Below are 19,602 nucleotides of genomic sequence, written 5' to 3' on the forward strand. Positions count from 1 at the left end.
GTCATTTCTTTTGATATTTAATGCTTTTTTTAAATAAATATTTTTGTTTTTTTGATATTCTATTTGCGGATTTGCCATGTTTCAAGTTCAATGTGGCTTTGAAATGATTTTTATTATAATTTTTTTGCTCTGCATTTTTGGAATTTGCTCACATGTTGACCATTCCATTCTCAATAATCTTTTAATATATATGGGCCTCTCTGTGTGTCCTGAACTTATCCCTGAATAATGTTTCTATGGGACTTTGCTGGTAATCAGAGAGCCACAGTGGAAGTCTCTTCCTGGTCCTTCTATATCCTGCAATCACCTCATGGACAGCTTCATTATTTAATGAATGACTAATCAGGTATTAAAATGAAATGGTGTGACATTACCGGAACAAATGAGAACAGGAAGGAGAGAAGATGGGAGGGTTGGTAGCGGAGCTCTCTTAAAGAAGAGCGCACAATTAAAGTCTAAAATTAGGACCTTAATTAAATGTTAAACTTTCTCCACCTATTCTGGAGGAGGAAGCTACCATTAGCAATGACGCTTTCATTTATTATGACGAGACCTTTTGGTTACAGACGTGCACACAGACACCCCCCCCAACAAGAATATTGTTGTGTGTGTGTGCAGGTATTGGGTAACAGACACAGATTCTGCTGATTTAATCTAAAAAAAAACCCAAGAAGAATGAAAGCAAACTATCACAAATGTGAGTTTTGTTTTCATGTTGAAACTGCCCTTTGTTAGTATTACTTTAATCAGTAAATGTGTTGATGCTGATTAAAAACCACTTGAACTACTGAAATAGTTCAAACAAACCAAATGTTGATAGTAGAAGTTTTGAGCAACGACTTCAAATATACGTATTTGTATGAACAATATTATAATAGTTACACAATCAGGAAGAATACAAAAAAAAGCTTGAGTCAACCTCATATTTTTTTCTTGGTTCAAAACTATACAGCGATCTGGCTACTCTTTTGTTTCAAAATCATAAACTTGAGTTGCCATTTGAGGAGGAGATTTTTCACTGGCAGTATAAAAAAGCATCGTGGAGATTAATAAAAATCTACAATCTATTTAAACAAACAAAAAATATTCCCCGTGTTTGACTTCTACAAAACACAAATGATTTGCTTTAATTTGCTCAAATCCTAGTTTGATTGCGTGCATGGGTGTGTGTGTGTGTGTGTGTGTGTGTGTGTGTGTGTGTGTGTGTGTGTGTGTGTGTGTGTGTGTGTGTGTGTGTGTGTGTGTGTGTGTGTGTGTGTGTGTGTGTGTGTGTGTGGTAGAAAAAGTGTCTCACTCTTTCCTCCGTCAACACTCACAGCTGCACCTTCTCATTATAAAGAGGAGGTCTGACTGGGAGGAGGAGAGATCCAGACAATAATCATGATCAATTCAACAACAAAAGCAAAACCTTCAACTTAATATTCCTTATCATTACTTGAATTTGTTCCAATTTCAAAGAAAATGTCTAATCTCAATTGGCTCCAACAGACAGTATGTAGGATGTAGTTTCGAAACCATCCAGTAACATTATAAGGATATAGATTTTGATAATCTGTGTTATTGATATTGTGATTTGGGTCAGTGGTTTTTAACTTGTCATCTGTATGAGTTTGTTTTCATTCCCGTCCACCCTGCTCACTCACAACGAACGCATCGTCATCCTCGCCACCTTCAGTCCAACCGAGTGTCTTTGACAGGCGGCGTGTCGAACCAAACATCATCGCTGCTCACAGGTTGTCAAATGAATCAAAGGAAACAACACTCAGACATTGCAGATGTTCCACTTTTGTCTTGAGCAATGAAATCGCGGAGACTGACGTTGATGTGGAGTCTCTCAGAAACGAACGGCGACGAACTCCAATAAAGTTAGATTTCTCGACGTGTGAATTGAAGTGGCGGTATGCCACATATCAGCATATCGTTTCCCTTCAGCCATTTGCCACATGTCCTCAACACAACTCAATGTGCAGACGTCTCTCAGTCAGTGCAACAAAATGTAAAACGGGTTGTTGTCATTTTTAGAGGTTTGAAAATGTGAGTGTTTTCAACTTGGCTTTATTGTGTTGAAGGATTTTGTTCTTTCTTTTTTTTTTTAAGCTTCTTTTCAGTCTTTTCAAACTAAATTAAATTTACGCTTGAAAACAGAAAGTTTTGAGTGATGTAGTTTGCTTTGTGCCAATATATTATCCCAATATTGCTTCACTGCCACCTTTTATGAAGCAGATGGCTATATAATTGCTTAAAATGTTCTGTAAATGACTGATAGATTAGTTGTCTGACTCATAATTTTGTCGCTGTATGCCTGTTGAGACAATGATTGATTACTGCATTAGTTGAAACACAATGTAAAAAAAAAAGAAAGAAAGAAAGAAAATCACAAATGGAGGCTCTGATTGATGTTTTGATTCGTTGTTCGGCTCTGTTGTTGTTGTTGTTTAGGAAAGTACGGGCGCCATACCAGCCTGCCGTTCCTTAGACCTCCTCTCACTACAGCTCTGCTCACTCTGGGAAAAGCGCACCAGGTTAAAGTCCTATCGACATCCGTGTGCCATGTTTTCAACACTGTGTGTGTGTGCGTGCGCTGCGTGCCTTGCAATAACACCCATTTACCTCTTTTCCTGCAGAGTGCTATGCTTGGTAATGGACTCGTCCTGCAGAACCTATTGCACATGCAGCTCGCGCAGCAGCAGCTTCTACACATCAAAGACAAACGCATCAGCAGTGTAAGACACCTGTTCGTGTGTGCATGGTGATTGGCATAGGGTAGTGAGGAGTGTTAAACATAACCTCGTGCACGCGCCCATGTGCCCTTGTATTTAAATCTCTCGCACTTAATACATAATGAAACTAAACGCGCCTGAAACCATGCAATTTAATTGCTTTCTTTTGAGATAAAAGACAGACCCTGAGGTGTTGAAACTTCCTTCTACGCGTTCATTTGCATATTTTCTCTTAAAATGTCTTCGGTGTTGTCTTTAATTGCTGAAGTGGATGTTAAAAGTCACAGGTAGTCATGTTTGGAGTAGGTGATTTCCTTTCCTTTTTTTTTAAAAGATCCACATCTACCTAAAAACGGCTCGCCTATATTTACTTTTCTTTTTCATTCTTAAGTACTTCTACTCATATTATACATGTTCATACCAAAAAAGAAAGTAGAATGTAATAAAAAGTACTAATGCAAGCTACTGCGGGTTATCGTATGGTCATGTTCTTCTACTCACCGTCTTCTCTCATATGCTTGGTTTTCCACTTCAATTCTTTCAGATCTCTCAGTTTCATCAGTTCTTCTTCATGTTGATGTTTGTCTTCGCTTCTTGTTGGTGATCCCCGTCATTCTTCCCTCTCTGCCAGGTGTCAGGTCTGCTCGGGGACCCATCCAGGCTGCTGATGCAGAAAGCCCTGTCTCTGCGGCCTCCGGGCCTCGTGCCGCTGGGGAAAGGTCTCCTGGGAGATTCCCCCACAGGTGAACATGTTCAAGCAGGAGTCACAGATTCCAAACACTTTAGATCACGGCCTCTCTCAACAACTCTTTTGTCAACAATTTAACAACTTGTTGTTTGTCTCTCTGTCATCAGTCATTTAAAATATATTTGAAAGCTTGTAGTTCATTGTTGCTGCCATAACTACACTTATCTGTGTTTTTCATGATTTCAAACAATACATACAGTATAATTTGTATCACTTTGTGATAAAAAAAAAAAGTGTACTATTGGTACTATTCTACTTGACATCATCACTTTACATGCACATGCAAACTAGGTATCTTGCAAACAGACCTAAAAGAAGCAAAAAACTGTCTTTATAGGAATGAAACAGTTTCACTACATGTTAGAAACAGTGAGTGTTTTTCTAAGTAGCTTTGTAATGTGGAATAGTGTGGCACTTGCATCTGCACAAGAGGCATTTAAGGACAGTTCAGAGTGCGCAGTGACCACTGGTGCCTATTTTTCTCATTGGGATTTTTAATCCTTCATGATGATGTCAGGTCCCTGAGCTGCCTCTGTAAAGATCACGGGATGCCTCTGGATTGTACATCACAAGACACTACTTGAGGAAACGGTGGCGCATTTACAATTTAAATGTCCAACTGAGAAACACGGTTCTTTTAAATGGAAATGATATATCAGGGGCAGTGTGTGTACAAATACAATGCGGCTGTGCTTGTGCACACCTCTTTGATTGTGCGTGTGCAACTGCTGTGTGTTGTTGTTGTTCTAAATCACTGTGTTTGCGTGTGTGTGTGTGTGTGTGTGTGTGTGTGTGTGTGTGTGTGTGTGTGTGTGTGTGTGTGTGTGTGTGTGTGTGTGTGTGTGTGTGTGTGTGTGTGTGTGTGTGTGTGTGTGTGTGTGTGTGTGTGTGTGTGCGCGTGTGTGTGTCTGTCTGCTGGGAACATTAGCTTAAGGGTTGTTAGAGCTGATTATTTTATTGTGCTTCTGAGGCCATTTGTCACGGCAGTATTGGATTTATAACTTTGTGTGACAGTGTGTGGAGTGTGTTTGCATGTTTTAACCATTGTGCAATTCTTTTAAGCTTTGCTTTTTTTTTTTTTTTTTTTTTTTGCACGTGTGCACATATTTGTGATATTAAACCCGGGAGTGAGTGAAATACTGGGAGCGTGAAGCTAAGTGCAGAGCTGAAGATAAACGTGATAAATGGTGATGCACGAGCAGGAAATCCATTCTCAAATATTACGACCGGCTCTTCAGAGACGGCCGGGCTGAGCTCTCAGTTTCCAGCCGTCTGAGTGATTCATCTCTGTCTGGAAGAGACCAACACTCCGATGGCCATCAGTAAAAGCCGTCTTACATGTTTCTCTGGCATCTCTACTCACCTTGCTTTCATTTCCTGTTACTCTGTGCACCTTTTTATATCTTCCCTGTACCTTTTCAACGTCACAGATTTGTTGTTTCTCTTCTTCTCATTTATTTTGTGGGTTTTCCAGCAGGTGTTGAGAGTCTGTGGTGGCTGCTGTAAAACAGATGCAGACGTTTAGAACCTTGAAAATACCACGCTTCTATTTGAGGAGACGGCACTCAGGCTACACTATGTTGTAGTTTTGTCACAGCCAGAATATCCTGGATTAATGTCTGTGCAGTTGTGATGGTTTCTGATGCATTCATGCATGATTTCAACAGGTCATCCAGCTTCTCTTTGCAATCCAAAGACCTGCTTGTTTAATATTAACTTGTTGCTGTCGGCGTTATGATAGTTGGTCTGTGTGGACTGGTGACATCTCCACGGTTCACCCTGCGTTGTGCTCACAGTCAGGCAGCGCTGCCCAGAGCTTTGTTTAGAGTTTTGTTTCTAGTTGTGTGTCTGTGGGGGGAGTTCTATATGCTATAATGAGTTGTGTCTTGTTAACCTCCTCACAGAGTTGGGACAGGAGACAGCACCAGCATCTACCCACAATGCCACGGTAGTGGTATCGGCACCAGGCATGATGCCTTACCTCCAGGGTCGAGATCAAAACACCACCCATTGTTTGTCGACAACTCCTTCTGTCTCCTCCGCTTCCTCCTCCGCTTCCTTGTCCTCCTCCACCTGCGACAGGCAGCAGCAGCCAGCTCCTCCTGGGACAATGGTGAGCCCCTTGCAATTAAGAGAGAACTATTTCTTGGATTCAGGTCACTCGGTGCTTGACACACCTCTGCACACGTCCTATGGAGCAGTTGTTACACCAACAAACCTTCTGCTTCATAACCAGTTGATTATCCCTCTAAATTTGTATTAGATAGTGGATCACACAGTGTTGGGGGTTATCGGCAAACAAATTCATTGCAGCCTGCTCAGAAATGTTGTAGAAACCTTATAACTTTGTAGACATTAAGTGAAAACTTTTTTTCCTTTTTTAGAAAATTTGCAGAAAAGAAAAAGCTTTATAACGTTTAGTTCATATTTGAAATAAATTCATCTTTCAGTCACATGTATTTTTTTTTTCTTTGTTGACATCTATTACCGTTTCTTACCATGATAATTCATCTGTCTCTTGTGGACAGGCATAATTATCTTATTATAGCTTCTTTCAGAAATATCTCTTGTGAAATCGCACTAACAAGGGAGCATGACAATAAACTGACTCTGGTGCACTTTGGCCTCATTTCTCTTATCTACTACAATACGAGGTTTTCCTCTCTGTGGTGTTTGTTGCTGTCTATTTATCCAATCACCTGCATTTCTGTCGTCTTATAAACTCGTCTCCGTCTCCTTTTCTAGGCCTGGATTAAATACAGCACCCCCCCATGCAAACGTCACCACCCATTCTAAGTCAGCCTGCAGAGATAATCACAGTGCTGAGGTTCTTGAGGGATCTCATACCAGTCCCAGGGCTGTCCTCTCTGAAGTCTTTTTAATCGAGAGAAAAGTATAATTAATAGACAGAAGAATCCTCACAGCATATTTCGCTTTTCAGTTGTGCAAGAAAGTCAACTGAAACCTGATGCTGAGGAAATGTGTTTGATGAGTGTTCTGAAATGTTGCTTTTGAATCACTGTCGCTGTTATCACACTGTTTTCACTTGATGTTAAACATTAGATTTGCTGTAATCCGTCAAAGACATGGAAAAATGAAACAGTAAAGTTATTTGACCCAATTTACAGGACACTGGGCATGAATGTAAAGAGTAGATTATTTTCGATTGCCCTAATACCAGGTTATCTTGTGATTGCACAAACGTTCACTCAGAGGGAAGGTTTGAGAAGTTGTGTTGTGAGCTCGCTGAAAACATGTAATTCGACATTAATCTTGCCAAGCCACATCCAAAATAGTTTTTTTGTTTTTTTTTTTAAGTGCGTGTGTGACAAAAAGCCGAGAGAGGACATCAGGAGATGCTTCTCTGTGGGTCCATACAGGATGTATTTCATTATGGCTGAGAGGAAAGGGCAAAGGTGACCTGAGGCCAACTACATGCAATAGAACATTTATTCAACAAAAGATGATTGTCGGTTTACAACAACCCAATCAAAAAACATCAGTGAATAGATGGGCTTGAAAACATCTAACAAAGGGAACTAGTGCAACTCAAAATAAAGTCCACAAACTCAGAGTAATAAATGATGGCGAGTAAAGCCAGAAAAGAGAGACTTGTTCAGCCATAGAAGAAGTATAAGTCTTATTGGCCAACTTCCTCTGGATGAATGGACGGAATCCTTACTACTTAGGTGGACGTGGTATTTAGTAATCTGATCCTAATGATGGCAGCATGGATAAAGGGATTAAAATCCATCTCTCTTTCTCTCTTCAGGTGTGCAGTGGCCAAGGCTCCTTGCTGGGTGATCCTCCTAAAGAAGTCCGACTTCCCTCTAATCCTTACCTTAACCTTGCCAGTGTAATGCCTGGAGTAGTTCTGCAAGGTGAACCCACATAAACAACAAATGAATGTGTCAGAAACTATTTTTGCTCGATATTAGAGATTTTTTCATTTGTGTATGTTGGAAAAACACATGCAAGTTTGGATACATGCAGAATATATGCTTCAGATTCAGAAAGGTAAATGTGAATAAGACAATAAATTACATTATATTGAAGAAGTACAGTATATCAGATTCTTCAAAGAAAGGTCTGCTCCAGTCAGTATAACCTTCTGTTATTTCTCTCCGCGGTGCATTGACATGTTGTTCAGGTTCAGTGGGGAGCAAAGCCCAGGCAGGACAGCCAGGCTCTGGGGTGTACAACAGTCCCATGGCTCCTCCGGCCTCACAGGGCTCCAGCTCCTTCTCCCACAGTGCAGCCACAACAACTTCCCCATACAGCACTGATACCTCCAGCGACTACAGCCAGTATAACCAGGCCTACACTCAGGTACTGCACTATGTATCCACATGCATGGCAGGAAAGTTCCAATGGTTATGGTTGGATGGATGTGACTCTGCATGTTCACAATTAACCAGTACCGAGTCTAAAAGAGGGATAGTGGCTGGATGGATGATACTATATCAGGGGAAGGGTGAGAGCAGCAGTGACAGAGTGAGCTGTAACTAGGCGAGGCAGGGAGGTGGAAGAAATGAGAATGGGTATAGATATTTGGACAGAAAAAATAAGAGTGGATTTGGCAGAAAGCACCATGTGTCTCCATCTGTCCCTACTCCCCTTCTCTCTCTTAACACTCCACACTCAGAACGACCCACGAAGCCTCCATTGTCTGTCTACACAGCTCTTTCTTTCTTTCCTTCTTTCTTTCTTTCTTTCCTTCGTTCTTTCTTCTCTCTCTCTCTCTCTCTCTCTCTCTCTCTCTCTCTCTCTCTCTCTCTCTCTCTCTCTCTCTCTCACACAATATTTCCTCCTCCTGAGCAAGTGACATATCTGATATTTGCAGCAAGCAGCAAACTCAATTTTAAATGTTAATTACAATCTACTCATCCAAACAAATGACTCATGATTAGATAACCAATGAAACTGTCTGTTTAATTTGTCTGCAAAGACAAAGGAGAGGGAACAGAGGAGAGCTGTTTCCCGAAACAATTGTTCATGAATGAGAAATGGAAAGGAGCGACATTAAAAAAAAGAGGCAAAAAAAAAATCAACCAAGACAAGAAAATTACTGAGTAAATATTATGTGTCTTTTTTATCTACTGGTTGTTGGCGCGCACGTGTGTGTGTGTGTGTGTGTGTGTGTGTGTGTGTGTGTGTGTGTGTGTGTGTGTGTGTGTGTGTGTGTGTGTGTGTGTGTGTGTGTGTGTGTGTGTGTGTGTGTGTGTGTGTGTGTGTGTGTGTGTGTGTCACAGGAGGCCATGCAGCAGTGGTACCAGCACTACCAAGCAGCACAAGCTCACACCTACAGTGCTGCTGCTCCACAGGACAACACTGCCACAGACTACAGCAAGGAGCACACATCGGTGAGACACACTTGTTTGTAACTGTGCAGGGCTCTGTCAGCACTACTGTGTGCAAAAATGGTTCTCATTTCTGTGTCTTTTTGTTTGTGTATTATTTTGCAGACTCCAGCAGTATCCTCCTACGGGGATTACAGTTCGTACATGCAGGCCGTCACTCAGTACTACTCCCAACCTGCCACAGCCAACCAGGCCTACGCCAACAAGGTATACAACCCAAGTGTTAACTTCTAGATAGGTAGGATCAAGTGGTTCCAGTCATTATACCTACATCAACAGTGGAAAGAAAAAAAACATGTCTAATAATTTCATTTTTTTTTAATCCACGTGAAGTAGAACTTTGACATAACAAGAATGAAACTACCGCTATTACATCTAAAATTGCATTTACTGTATAATCCAACACTGAGTATAGTCGCTCAGTAGCAGGTTTTGGTAGATTTTACACTTCCTAAAGAATCTTGTTTTAAAAGATTTGTTGGTTTCAGCCCAGATCTATAGAAAATAAGCATGATCAGAGTGGTTCGTTAGAAGCTTTTGCTTTGGACCTTATATAAAATTATTTTACCATACATTTTATTATTTCCTCGTCGGGAGGCTTAATGTGCCCACACACACACATTCAATGCAACAACGAGCCGGGCATGTAGTAAACGTTTCACTACTATCTTTGAATTATTGACAACTGAGTAGAAATGATTAATTTGAGACCTTGGAAAGACCATTTAGACTGTCTTTTTGAAGTTTACATAAAGGAGCCATGTCTCTCGTGTATGTTTGACACATGTTCTCTATGACCCCTAAACTTTGTACACTTTTACACACTTCTACTGTGCACCTTTTTATAGTTATTGGCTGTTGAGACAATCGTGGGACATTTGCAAAAAGCTAATAAATAGGGCATTAAAAATAAAATACAGTTTTATGTCAGGATATTTTACTGCTTTAAAGTCACACTTTTATGTTCCATTTATATATGATTTAACAAGTTGAATAGTGTTATAGTGAGTAAAATAACACATATCCAATTATTCTTCATGGATTAAATATCTTCAAATTAGATACATTTTCCAGAGTTTCTGTGAAAGATTGTATACATACTATCTATTGTTACTTTGCTACTATCTAAAGTAGTATGGACATTAGTGTATTTCCTTATGATATGACTTATTAACGGCACTGGGTATACCTACCAGCAGCACAATACCATGTTTAATGATTGTTCTAAATGTACAATTATTTGCAAGAAACAAGAAGAAATGCAGAGGTTGCTAAATGTTATGTGCTCGGTATAAAGTCAGAACCCCAACTTAAATCAGAAGCATCAGCTCTCCGTTCTGTAGCCCTCTGAGCTGCATACTGGTATTTAGGTTCACAGAGTCTGCGTCTTTATTTGGAGAGCATGACCTGCGTTCAAAACAGTGATAGCCTGTTGGAGGGACCCATCACTCTGCACATAGCAGCTGATACCAAGCAGCTCCACACAGCAGGAGCAGTCAGGCCCAGGTTTATCATTGCATATATATCTGCGTTTTAGGAGACTGTTCTACTGTTATATCAACCTTTAAATGTAAATGACAACTTTACTCTGAGGTAGGGTGATGTTTCAAGAAAATAAAAAAGTGTTGATCAGACCAGGTGGTCTTTTTGTTTTGGCTGGTAGCCCTTGAGGAGAACAAGCCCATACAGCAACACACTGTACAGGCTGGAGTGATCTAATAGCAGACTCGTGAACATCTCATTCCAGCCACCAGGGGGAGAAAATGTTCGTCTGAATAAATATACGATCACACTTTGCTGTTAAAACTACAGTTGATGTATATATAAATAAAAAAAACTCCTAACCACAAAAAAACAAAGCACATTATTTCAGTTTAAAAATGAATGATTGCTCAACATTTCCCACGTGTGTGTCTTGCAGGAGGTAGACGTCTGTAAGCCTCTCGGCGTCTCTCTGCACGCTGTCAGTAACAGTGTCGCTCCACCTCCAGCCGTCCTGCCAGCTGCTGCTGTGCTCCCAGCCTACAGCACCCTGCCATTAATGCCCGGTTTCCTAGGGGCGCCACACCCGGCTGCAGCCACGCCAAACCCTGTAACACACGCACACACTGCCGCCACCGACTGGAACACCTACTACTATGTAAGTTCGGAACCTGCACAATGTCAAACCGAGTATAGAAGTCCCAATGTACATTTATGAAGATATCTCATTGCTTTTCTTTTTCTTTTCTTTTTTTTCCAGTCATAGAGGTACTGGCACAGTTAGAAGAAGTCTGAAATAAATGACTATATTATTATAGAAAATAAGCAGGCTGTTAATTGAAGGCCATCGTTCATGACCTGATTTGGTCATTCATCATATTTTGATAAGACATAATTAGAGACATGATAAGAGTTTCATCACTTCTCAGGATGACCTGATGGATATTTCTCACTAGATTATAAAGAGTCAAGTCTTTCACGTCTTTGTGGAGGCCAAATGGAAATGTTTTGTCTCATTATTGTAAATGCGACTTCTCAGTGAAGTGCTTACACATATAATCACTTCTCTTACCATATTAAAACTTCCTTCACTGTATGTGCATCTACTAACTTATCTAGAAGGGAAAAATTAGAGCTCATAGTTTCTAGGCTGTGGAGCTACAAGTGTGTGCAGATTATTTCATCTATTTCTGAGATATGGCACTAATATTTTAGTGCAGTTTTTGTTTTCATCCATGGTTCAAAGTCATCCAAACCACTTCAGAGGAAAGGAAGTGGTCGGGTCTGGTAGAGCGAGAGCGCGATGACGTAAGCAAGATGAGCACAGGCATCCGAGTTAAGCCAGAAAGATTTACATTTGTTTGTGCAGACTGCATCTGCACCTCTTCCTGGAGCTGAGCTGCGAGGCTAAAGCACATAAACATGAACACAGAGTGTTTGTGCCTCTGTCACATTCAAGCACTTTTCACCCAACAGCCTCCACCCATCGACCCAGCTTCCATAGCCGAGTACAGTTGCTGGGACGGTAGCTTATCACAGCTGACATTAGACGAAGGTCAGCGTACACCTGGTAATGTTAATCACAGTACTTGTACACACACACACACACACACACACACACACACACACACAGAGCATATATCTTTTGAGATACACCAGCCTGGTGTCAGACCTGTGTACCCAGTTTCACTGACTGACTCATTCATGTTTTTTACGTTTATAAATGCCTCAGTTTAAGGTTTAGATAGATAGATAGATAGATAGAGAGAGAGAGAGAGAGAGAGAGAGAGAGAGAGAGAGAGAGAGAGAGAGAGAGAGAGAGAGAGAGAGAGAGAGAGAGAGAGAGAGAGAGAGAGAGAGAGATAGATAGATAGATAGATAGATATCCTTTGGCATGTCCCCCGCCTCCTAATCTGCTCTGACTCATGTCTCATCAGAACCAGACGAGGGGCCATAAGAGGGAGTATCCCCAGCTGGCTGTGCAGGAGGTGGCATCATCAGACAGCGCCTACATCGGGCAGCATTCCCAGGGCCTGGGGGGGCAGTACGCCGACTACTTCAAGAGGAAGAGGCTCTAGTATGAACCAAACCATCAAGCCTGACGCTTCGGGAGGGGGAGGTGCAAACAGCTGACTGTCTGCTGGATGTAACAGCTCCCTCTAGTGGCCTTCCTGTGGCTGCCATTTTGCATCCCTCGCAGTAGGTGTTAAATTTAGATTCTAGGGTTGCAAGTGACTCAAATCAAAGCAAGCCATAGTGCATTTTGATCATTACACACGCGCACACACACGCACGCACGCACGCACGCACACGCACACGCACGCACGCACACACACACACACACACACACACACACACACACACACACACACACACACACACACACACACACACACACACACACACACACACACACAAAACACACAGTGTTCCTGTCGTCCTGTTTAAGCCTTAACTCTTTAACTTAAACCGTTGTTTCTCAGTCAGTGAGTTAATTGTACTTAACTAATATTATCCTGTACATTTTTTCTAATAATGGAAACTTAACCTAACTGTGTCTATAGGTAAAAGCTGCTTTTTTTTTTTTTTATTAGGAAGCAGGCGACCTGTGTGCCAGCTGTTAATGTCTTAGATCTGGTCTCAGAGTCTGGAATCTCCCTCTCCGTCTCTTTTTTCAGAAGACTAAACTTGTGTGATGTTGCACTCTTGATGCGTTGATCCACCAGTCAGACTGCCTTCCGCTGTGTTCCCACTTCATTGTCTTTCCCCTCTTCCTTTTATTGGCCAGGTTCCTCTTCTAAATCTCTCCACTGGGAATTAGAGTGCGTGTGTTTCTGTGTTTCTGTGACTGTCGCTATGCTGTATCTGTAGGAAGTGTCAGCCATTTCAATCCCAAAGTTTGGGAGCACATCAGGAAATAAAAAGGGCCTGAAACAATCAAAAGCCCTCATTTGTGGTGGCTTCCAATGGCTTCCCTCAATGAATGGACCTTTCTTATGAAGACTGGGCAGAAAATAAAAGGCGAGTGTAAATACTGCAGTGTAGTACAGAGTATATTATAAAGCCATGCGTATCAGACAATATCATATATAATGGACTTTTGAGCTGTTTTTTGGGGGTGTTCTGTACAACCTGAATGAAAAAGATTTATTAAATGTTAGTTTTTTTAATCTATACTGCTATATATTTGTAATATAATGATATTCCAAGACAATTCAAGTCATTTGTTGGTATAAGGTCAAAATGTATGGACCTTAGCATAGTTATTTTATTTGGTTTATAATATTTAAGCCAAAAAATTAGAGCACAGTTCTCTTCTCTTCTCTTCTCTTCTCTTCTCTTCTCTTCTCTTCTTTTCTCTTCTCTTCTCTTCTCTTCTCTTAGTAGTGCTTTTCAGGACTTTCATTTCCAGCTGGCATCTCCCACAAAGGTTTCAGTCTCGGTTCATTTCTCCCATTGGTCTTATCGCTATATATTTATTTGAAGCAGCTTTTAAAGTTAAACCGTCTATCAAAGTTTGTAAGAGTTGACTGACTTCTTGCCCGGGGCACTTGTTGCATCACTTGTTGCATCACTTGTTGCATCCCTACACCGTTATTATCAAGCAGTAAGGTTTTTGTTTTTTTAATTACAATTTTTTTGTAAGGTAACTTAAAAAACATGTATCTTGGAATATGTAATCCATGATATCAGCAGTTACCCCGGGCTACAATTTGGTACTCTACCACTGTATGTGGTTTTTTTAGCACTGGTTGTTGTTTTTTTTTGCAGACGCTGCTTGACTAGAAAATTCCTGCAGATTATTTTGAAGTTTTAAGGGAAAAGAAAAATAATTGATATGTTGTTGATTTTTCTATAGAGTTGCTTCATGGATGGACATAATACCTCTTTGGATTTGTTTGCAAAAACTAAACTCAGTATTAGTTTGCTTCTTGTAATACTTTATCAAAGTGCAACATTTTCATGGACTGCCAATATGGATATTTCAGCACATCTTTAGTAGGTTCAGTACATCTTTACTTTCGACATTAGGTTTATGTACACAAGCCTTTAGTCTCGCACAAGAACTAACGCTCCCGTTACTGTAGAAAGTTGAATGTACAAGTTGTTAATTTTATAGTGTAAATGTGTTATTATATAGTCGTAAAGGTGAAAGCTTTCTCTCTTTTGTACAATCTGCTTGTCATCGGATTATAATGTATATTTGCAAGCAGAATATTACTTGCTTTGCCATGACAACCACACGCACACACACACACACACACACACACACACACTGTGAAAACCAACTGCAGGTGAGATCCATTAATGTGCACGCATCAGTTTAAGCGACAGCTTGTGGTGCAGTTTCTCCTCAGCGAGGTAACAGCCGGCCGTTAACGGGACGTACATCTTGTTTGGGACGCACAGACACCATGGCAGGACAGCCGAGCATCAGCAGAGTTGTCGAGTGACACTCAATCAGCACGAATGAAATGGCAAAAACATTTAAAGCAATAAATTGACTCATGCTTCGTCATGTTTTCCATCAGACATTTTTGTCCACTTCCGCTGTTTGATCATTTAGTTTCTCTGCGATGTGCCCCCCTGTCGCCACGTATTCCTCATGTCATGGAAAAACAAAAGAGTGAAACCACGATTACAAAGTAGAGTATTTTCTAGTTCCTCTCCTTGATAGAAGATGTTTGACTCAATTCAGTAATTTTAATAATCTGGATATGTGCAGATTCCAGCTCTCCCTGTTAAGACTTCAGGTTATCAGTATACATTGTTTAATTCTATTTTCTTCAATATCCCCCCCATGTTACATTTTCACTCTGAGCTCACATTTTCTATATTAATTCAGATTGAATTCTTAAATTAAGTCCTATCACTCCACTTAATGTTCAATAAATCCCACATAAGATCAACGACAGTTGATGGAGACATACAGTATGAAAGGATGAGAGACGTCCGACATGTTTTTGTTTTCTCCCTTGTGAGTTTTGAGGAAGGGTGAGGAGGACGGGCTCCATTGACCCCATGATAACAGTGTTTTAGCTCAATCTGCTTTCTTCCAGTGACATCCCGTCAGACTGTGAGTGTCTTTTTTCAAAGCTATTCTCAGTTTTTGTATTTGGTGGTGCTAATGGGCCCGTGCTCTCCGCCCCACAGTCTGGTTTGCTCCCCGGTGTGACTGGTTACAGATTGTCCTTCTTGCTGTCAGGTGATTGCTCTCACCTCCACCTCTCTGGAAGGCATGGCGGGAATGTCTGTCCATGTCTGTGAGCCAGGGAGTTATTTTGTGACCGGAGACAGGGCCTCTGTTCCTGCAGGTGAAAGGTTGGACCAGCAGGTTTTAAAATAAACTGTTTGCATGTCCATTTCCCCCCGTCAGCCTGTGACTTCTCTCTCACTGTGGGCTTAGTTTGGCCTGAATTGTTTCACTGCCAATCCATCAGTTGTGACATCTTCTTCTGGGAATTATGCTGTTAGTGTGTGTGTACCTTTGTGCTGTGACTGTGGGTGGAAAGGAGGAACCTTTGAGGACACAGCGGTGCAGGATTGAGAGCGCCGATCAAAGCCCGTGTAGAAAAACAGACCGAGAACAGAATTAATTCTGTGTTTACTTGATCAAGATGGGAAGCTTCTTTATTTTCTTTAACTCAACATAAATTGAAAACAAATTGAAATAGCCGGCGGGAACGTTGTCATAGGAAATACCGTGAGACGTGAGCTGGTCGTCCCAACATTTTGAAAGTGGACCCTGTTAAAGGTATAGCGTTTCAGATGCACATTTGGCCGGTTAAACATCGACCCGGTTTCTGTAGTCCGCCACTATATTTTTTTCAGCTATAACATCTAAAAGTTTGTAAATGTGGCGTGTTTATGTCAGAAGTTTGAATATTTTCTTCTGTTCATTATAAGTCCTCGTGATTGTCCATAACATTGAAGGGTGTGTAACCTTTCCTCTTTAACAGAAGCCCAGTCGGAACATTATTTTGTGATCCGGTTTCATTAAAAATGGTCTAAAATGTCCTTTTCACTACTCAAGGTTCTCAGAAGCTTCCCAATCTCCCCCAGCAATGATCACAGTTTCATTGCATTGTTCTACGTGTAAATCAGGCCTTACATTGCCTTGAAACGTGAATGCATTGTTTGTCTCACACAAAGGAGTAATCCTGTGTCAAATGCCAATATTTCTCATTAAAAGACGATATTGTTGTTAGCCGTTGGTGTCTATAAGCAATAAAGGGGTTTATAAGGGGTTACTAGGTTAACAGGTGTGCTGGTTAGAGGTTTTCTTGAAACTGTCACACCTGTTAAACCTATAGTTCAGCATCATGCTTTAGTCTATAATTTGGTTATATTATTATATATATTTTTATATATTTGCTTTAATTCAACTAATTTAAAGATTTTTTTTAACAAAAAAAAATAGAGTTTGTATAAATAAAAATACATCTTTGTTTTACCTCCCTCTTATCTTATTTATTATTGCTATCAAAATTAGCTTTTAAAACTTTCAGTTTACCCTCCATTCCCATTAGGAACATCGCCCCCGTCTGGTGTCTTCACACATAGCACCCTGCACTTCATTATGTTCCGTCACACATTATTATCTCCATCTTTCCAAGGACGCTTCACAAAGCAATCTGTCTGTGCTCTAAAAGAAAAAGAAAAAGAAAAAAAAAAACACTGGTTGCTTGAAGCTTTTATTCAAGGTTTCATCACTCGGTATTTGCGTCGCTGCTGAACTTCCCTGGTATTTCCGAATAAAGAGAGTAGAGCTGGTGTTTACTTCGACTGGAGCCCCTGGCAGGTAGTGTTGGTGAGGAGAGACGCAAAGAGAGAGAGACACTGGAAAAACAACTACAGCTGCTCAGTCGACAGGGAGTTGTTGTTGGTTTTTTTTTTTTTTTTTTTGTCTTTCTCCTTGTCAGTCTGCTCACTGATGTGTTGGTTACGTCTGCCGCTTGCTGCTCGTACCGGTAGACTTGTCACACACACTGGGGGATGTCTCCTCTACGGCGTCTGGACGGATGCTCACAGATCGTCCCACTCGCTCACCCACACGCTGTTCCACTGTGATACAGTCGTTTAGTTCTACTTTATTAAGCTCGTGTTTTCATCCCCCGTCGCTGCCTCTTCTTCTTCTTCACCATCCAGTGAGACGATGATGGTTAAAAGGTGTTCGCCTCCAATAGCAGCAGGACCTGCTTATCATTCAGACTCTCTCTCTGACCTTTGACTCCTCCTCTCAGACATCTGCTTTAGTGCATTTGTCTCCTTCGGTTTCCACCCACTGTCGCATGGAACGTCACACATCACTGCCGTTTCCGCCGGATCTCTGTTCTGTTCTGTCCTTCGGGGTCTCAGCCGAGACGTCAAAGCTGTTCTGAGATCTGTTTCGTCTCTTTACAGTATGCCAGAGGAAATGCCAAGATGAACCTCAGGGTAACACAGTGTTTGATATTTCATTTGGTCATTGAAAGCTTTAAATTAAGAGTAATAATAATTCTTATTATCATTAGGATACATTGGCGGGAGTTTGGGTCTGTGTGTGCAGAGAAAGTGGCATCCTGCAGTTCTAAAGTAAAATCAGGGTCAGATCATTTTTCACTCCTGACTTTGTAAATGTGGAGGTCTGTGACTTATCATTGGCTGATGGTTATTGCAACATTTGAGATGGAGGCGCACGCGCATGTGTGTGTGTGCGAAATATTTGTGCCAAAAACAAAAATACTTAGTGTTTCTAAATGTATAGGTAAATCATGTTCAATCTTCAATTACAGTAAATATAGATAAAAATCTCATTTTTTTTCCCATAACTTTTCTTGATTTATATGAATAAAACTTGGATATTTTTTTTTTTTTTTCAATCAACATTATGAACGTAAAAGAACGGGCTATGTTTTTTTCTCAAATCTTCTAAATGGCCTGACACCATCTTTGCTTGATACTCCTCACACAGTTACCTAATATTTTTTTTTTAATCGCATCCATTAATTCTGAAAAGCAAAACAAAGATCTTTTTTATGTGTCACAATATGCTTCAGAATCTACATTTGCAGCTTTCAATGCACCTTTAACCCTTTGTAATAAGACATTCTAAGAGTGATATATTAAATAATATTCTTTTTTCTTTTTTTTTAGACTGTAAATTCTCTTGGTGTCATTAATAATCTCCTAAGCTCCTTTTTTTTTGTTATTTTATTACCTGTTGCAATATGATCTTTAAAACTGCCTCTGCGTGTGTGTGTGCGTGTGCGTGCGAGAGAGCTTATGAGGTAATTTTTACGTCTGTGAAGCGATACTTGTGTAGTTGGGGAATGTTGATGTGAGTTCTCTGGTGGCTGGACGGACGGATAAACAAATATTTGTTATTTTTAGTGCCTCTCTGTGCCACCAACCACACGTGACATCCTATTGATGATTGTACACGAAATGAACAGCACAAACAAAAGTCTGCATGCACACGCGCTGAGCTGGGGGTGAGAACCACCTGTGGTTTGCACCTCAAGAGTTCAGAACAAAGTGTGCAAATGCGACTTTATTTATATCTTTTGTATTTACTTCATTTTACGATGATATTGGTGTGGAAATGCGGTTGGTTTTTCTTTCTTTTTAGGCGTTTACATAAGAACAGACTATCTTGTGTAATAAGAGTTGTGGGTTTGTTTTGTTTGACTGGGATTAGCACACAGCCGAGTGGATTCAGACAAACTTTTTTTGTTTTTCTCTCTCTCTCTCTCTCTCTCTCTCTCTCTCTCTTGTGTAAACAAAGCTTCCTGTCAGCTTCAGAGTGTTGCCATTGCACCAGTATGTATCCTGCATATTACACAAGGTCAGCGATGAGGCTGGACTTTGCAATAGCGAATGACTGCGCATTGTCTGTGTGCGTGTTGATCACAAAGCTTTGCAATACTAAAGTATTTCTGATTTTAAGGACACGTTTTACTGGCTGTAGATACATTTAGATTTTGCTGTGCTTCTTGCTTTGTAAACAAGCTTTGGCTTTTCGGGTATGTGGATTTTTTTGGATTTATTTTTTTTTGTTTGTTTTTGATTAAAATATACTGTAGATTTTGCAAAATTTTATATTACACTAACATTGATATTGTTTTACTGTGAATAAAGTATTTCTAGAGCAATTTTAGCATGCCTCTTTACAACTTTAATATATAGAACAAAATGTTTCAGTAGTTCTGGAAAAATACTGCATTTAGATTGACAGACAGTACACAGCGAACATTGATTTTATTTATTTTTTCATTGTGTATCTAAGGATAATCACTTTCCACGAGTCATA

General features: G+C 40.5%; 1 protein-coding gene across 1 annotated transcript; it reads left to right on the forward strand.

Annotated features, from left to right (window-relative positions):
- Positions 1-4,559: 4,559 nt before the first annotated feature.
- Positions 4,560-12,388, forward strand: raver2 (ribonucleoprotein, PTB-binding 2; the record flags this gene model as incomplete). The annotated part of the gene is made up of 7 exons (XM_080473101.1): positions 4,560-5,581; positions 7,241-7,349; positions 7,619-7,797; positions 8,721-8,831; positions 8,934-9,035; positions 10,750-10,968; positions 12,248-12,388. Exons 1-7 carry the CDS (start codon positions 5,438-5,440, stop codon positions 12,386-12,388), a joined length of 1,005 nt encoding a protein of 334 aa, XP_080329227.1. The 5' UTR covers positions 4,560-5,437.
- Between the last annotated feature and the right edge of the window lie 7,214 nt (positions 12,389-19,602).

Source organism: Lipophrys pholis (genome assembly GCF_963383615.2).
Source record: "Lipophrys pholis genome assembly, chromosome: 10".
Taxonomy (NCBI): Eukaryota; Metazoa; Chordata; class Actinopteri; order Blenniiformes; family Blenniidae; genus Lipophrys; species Lipophrys pholis.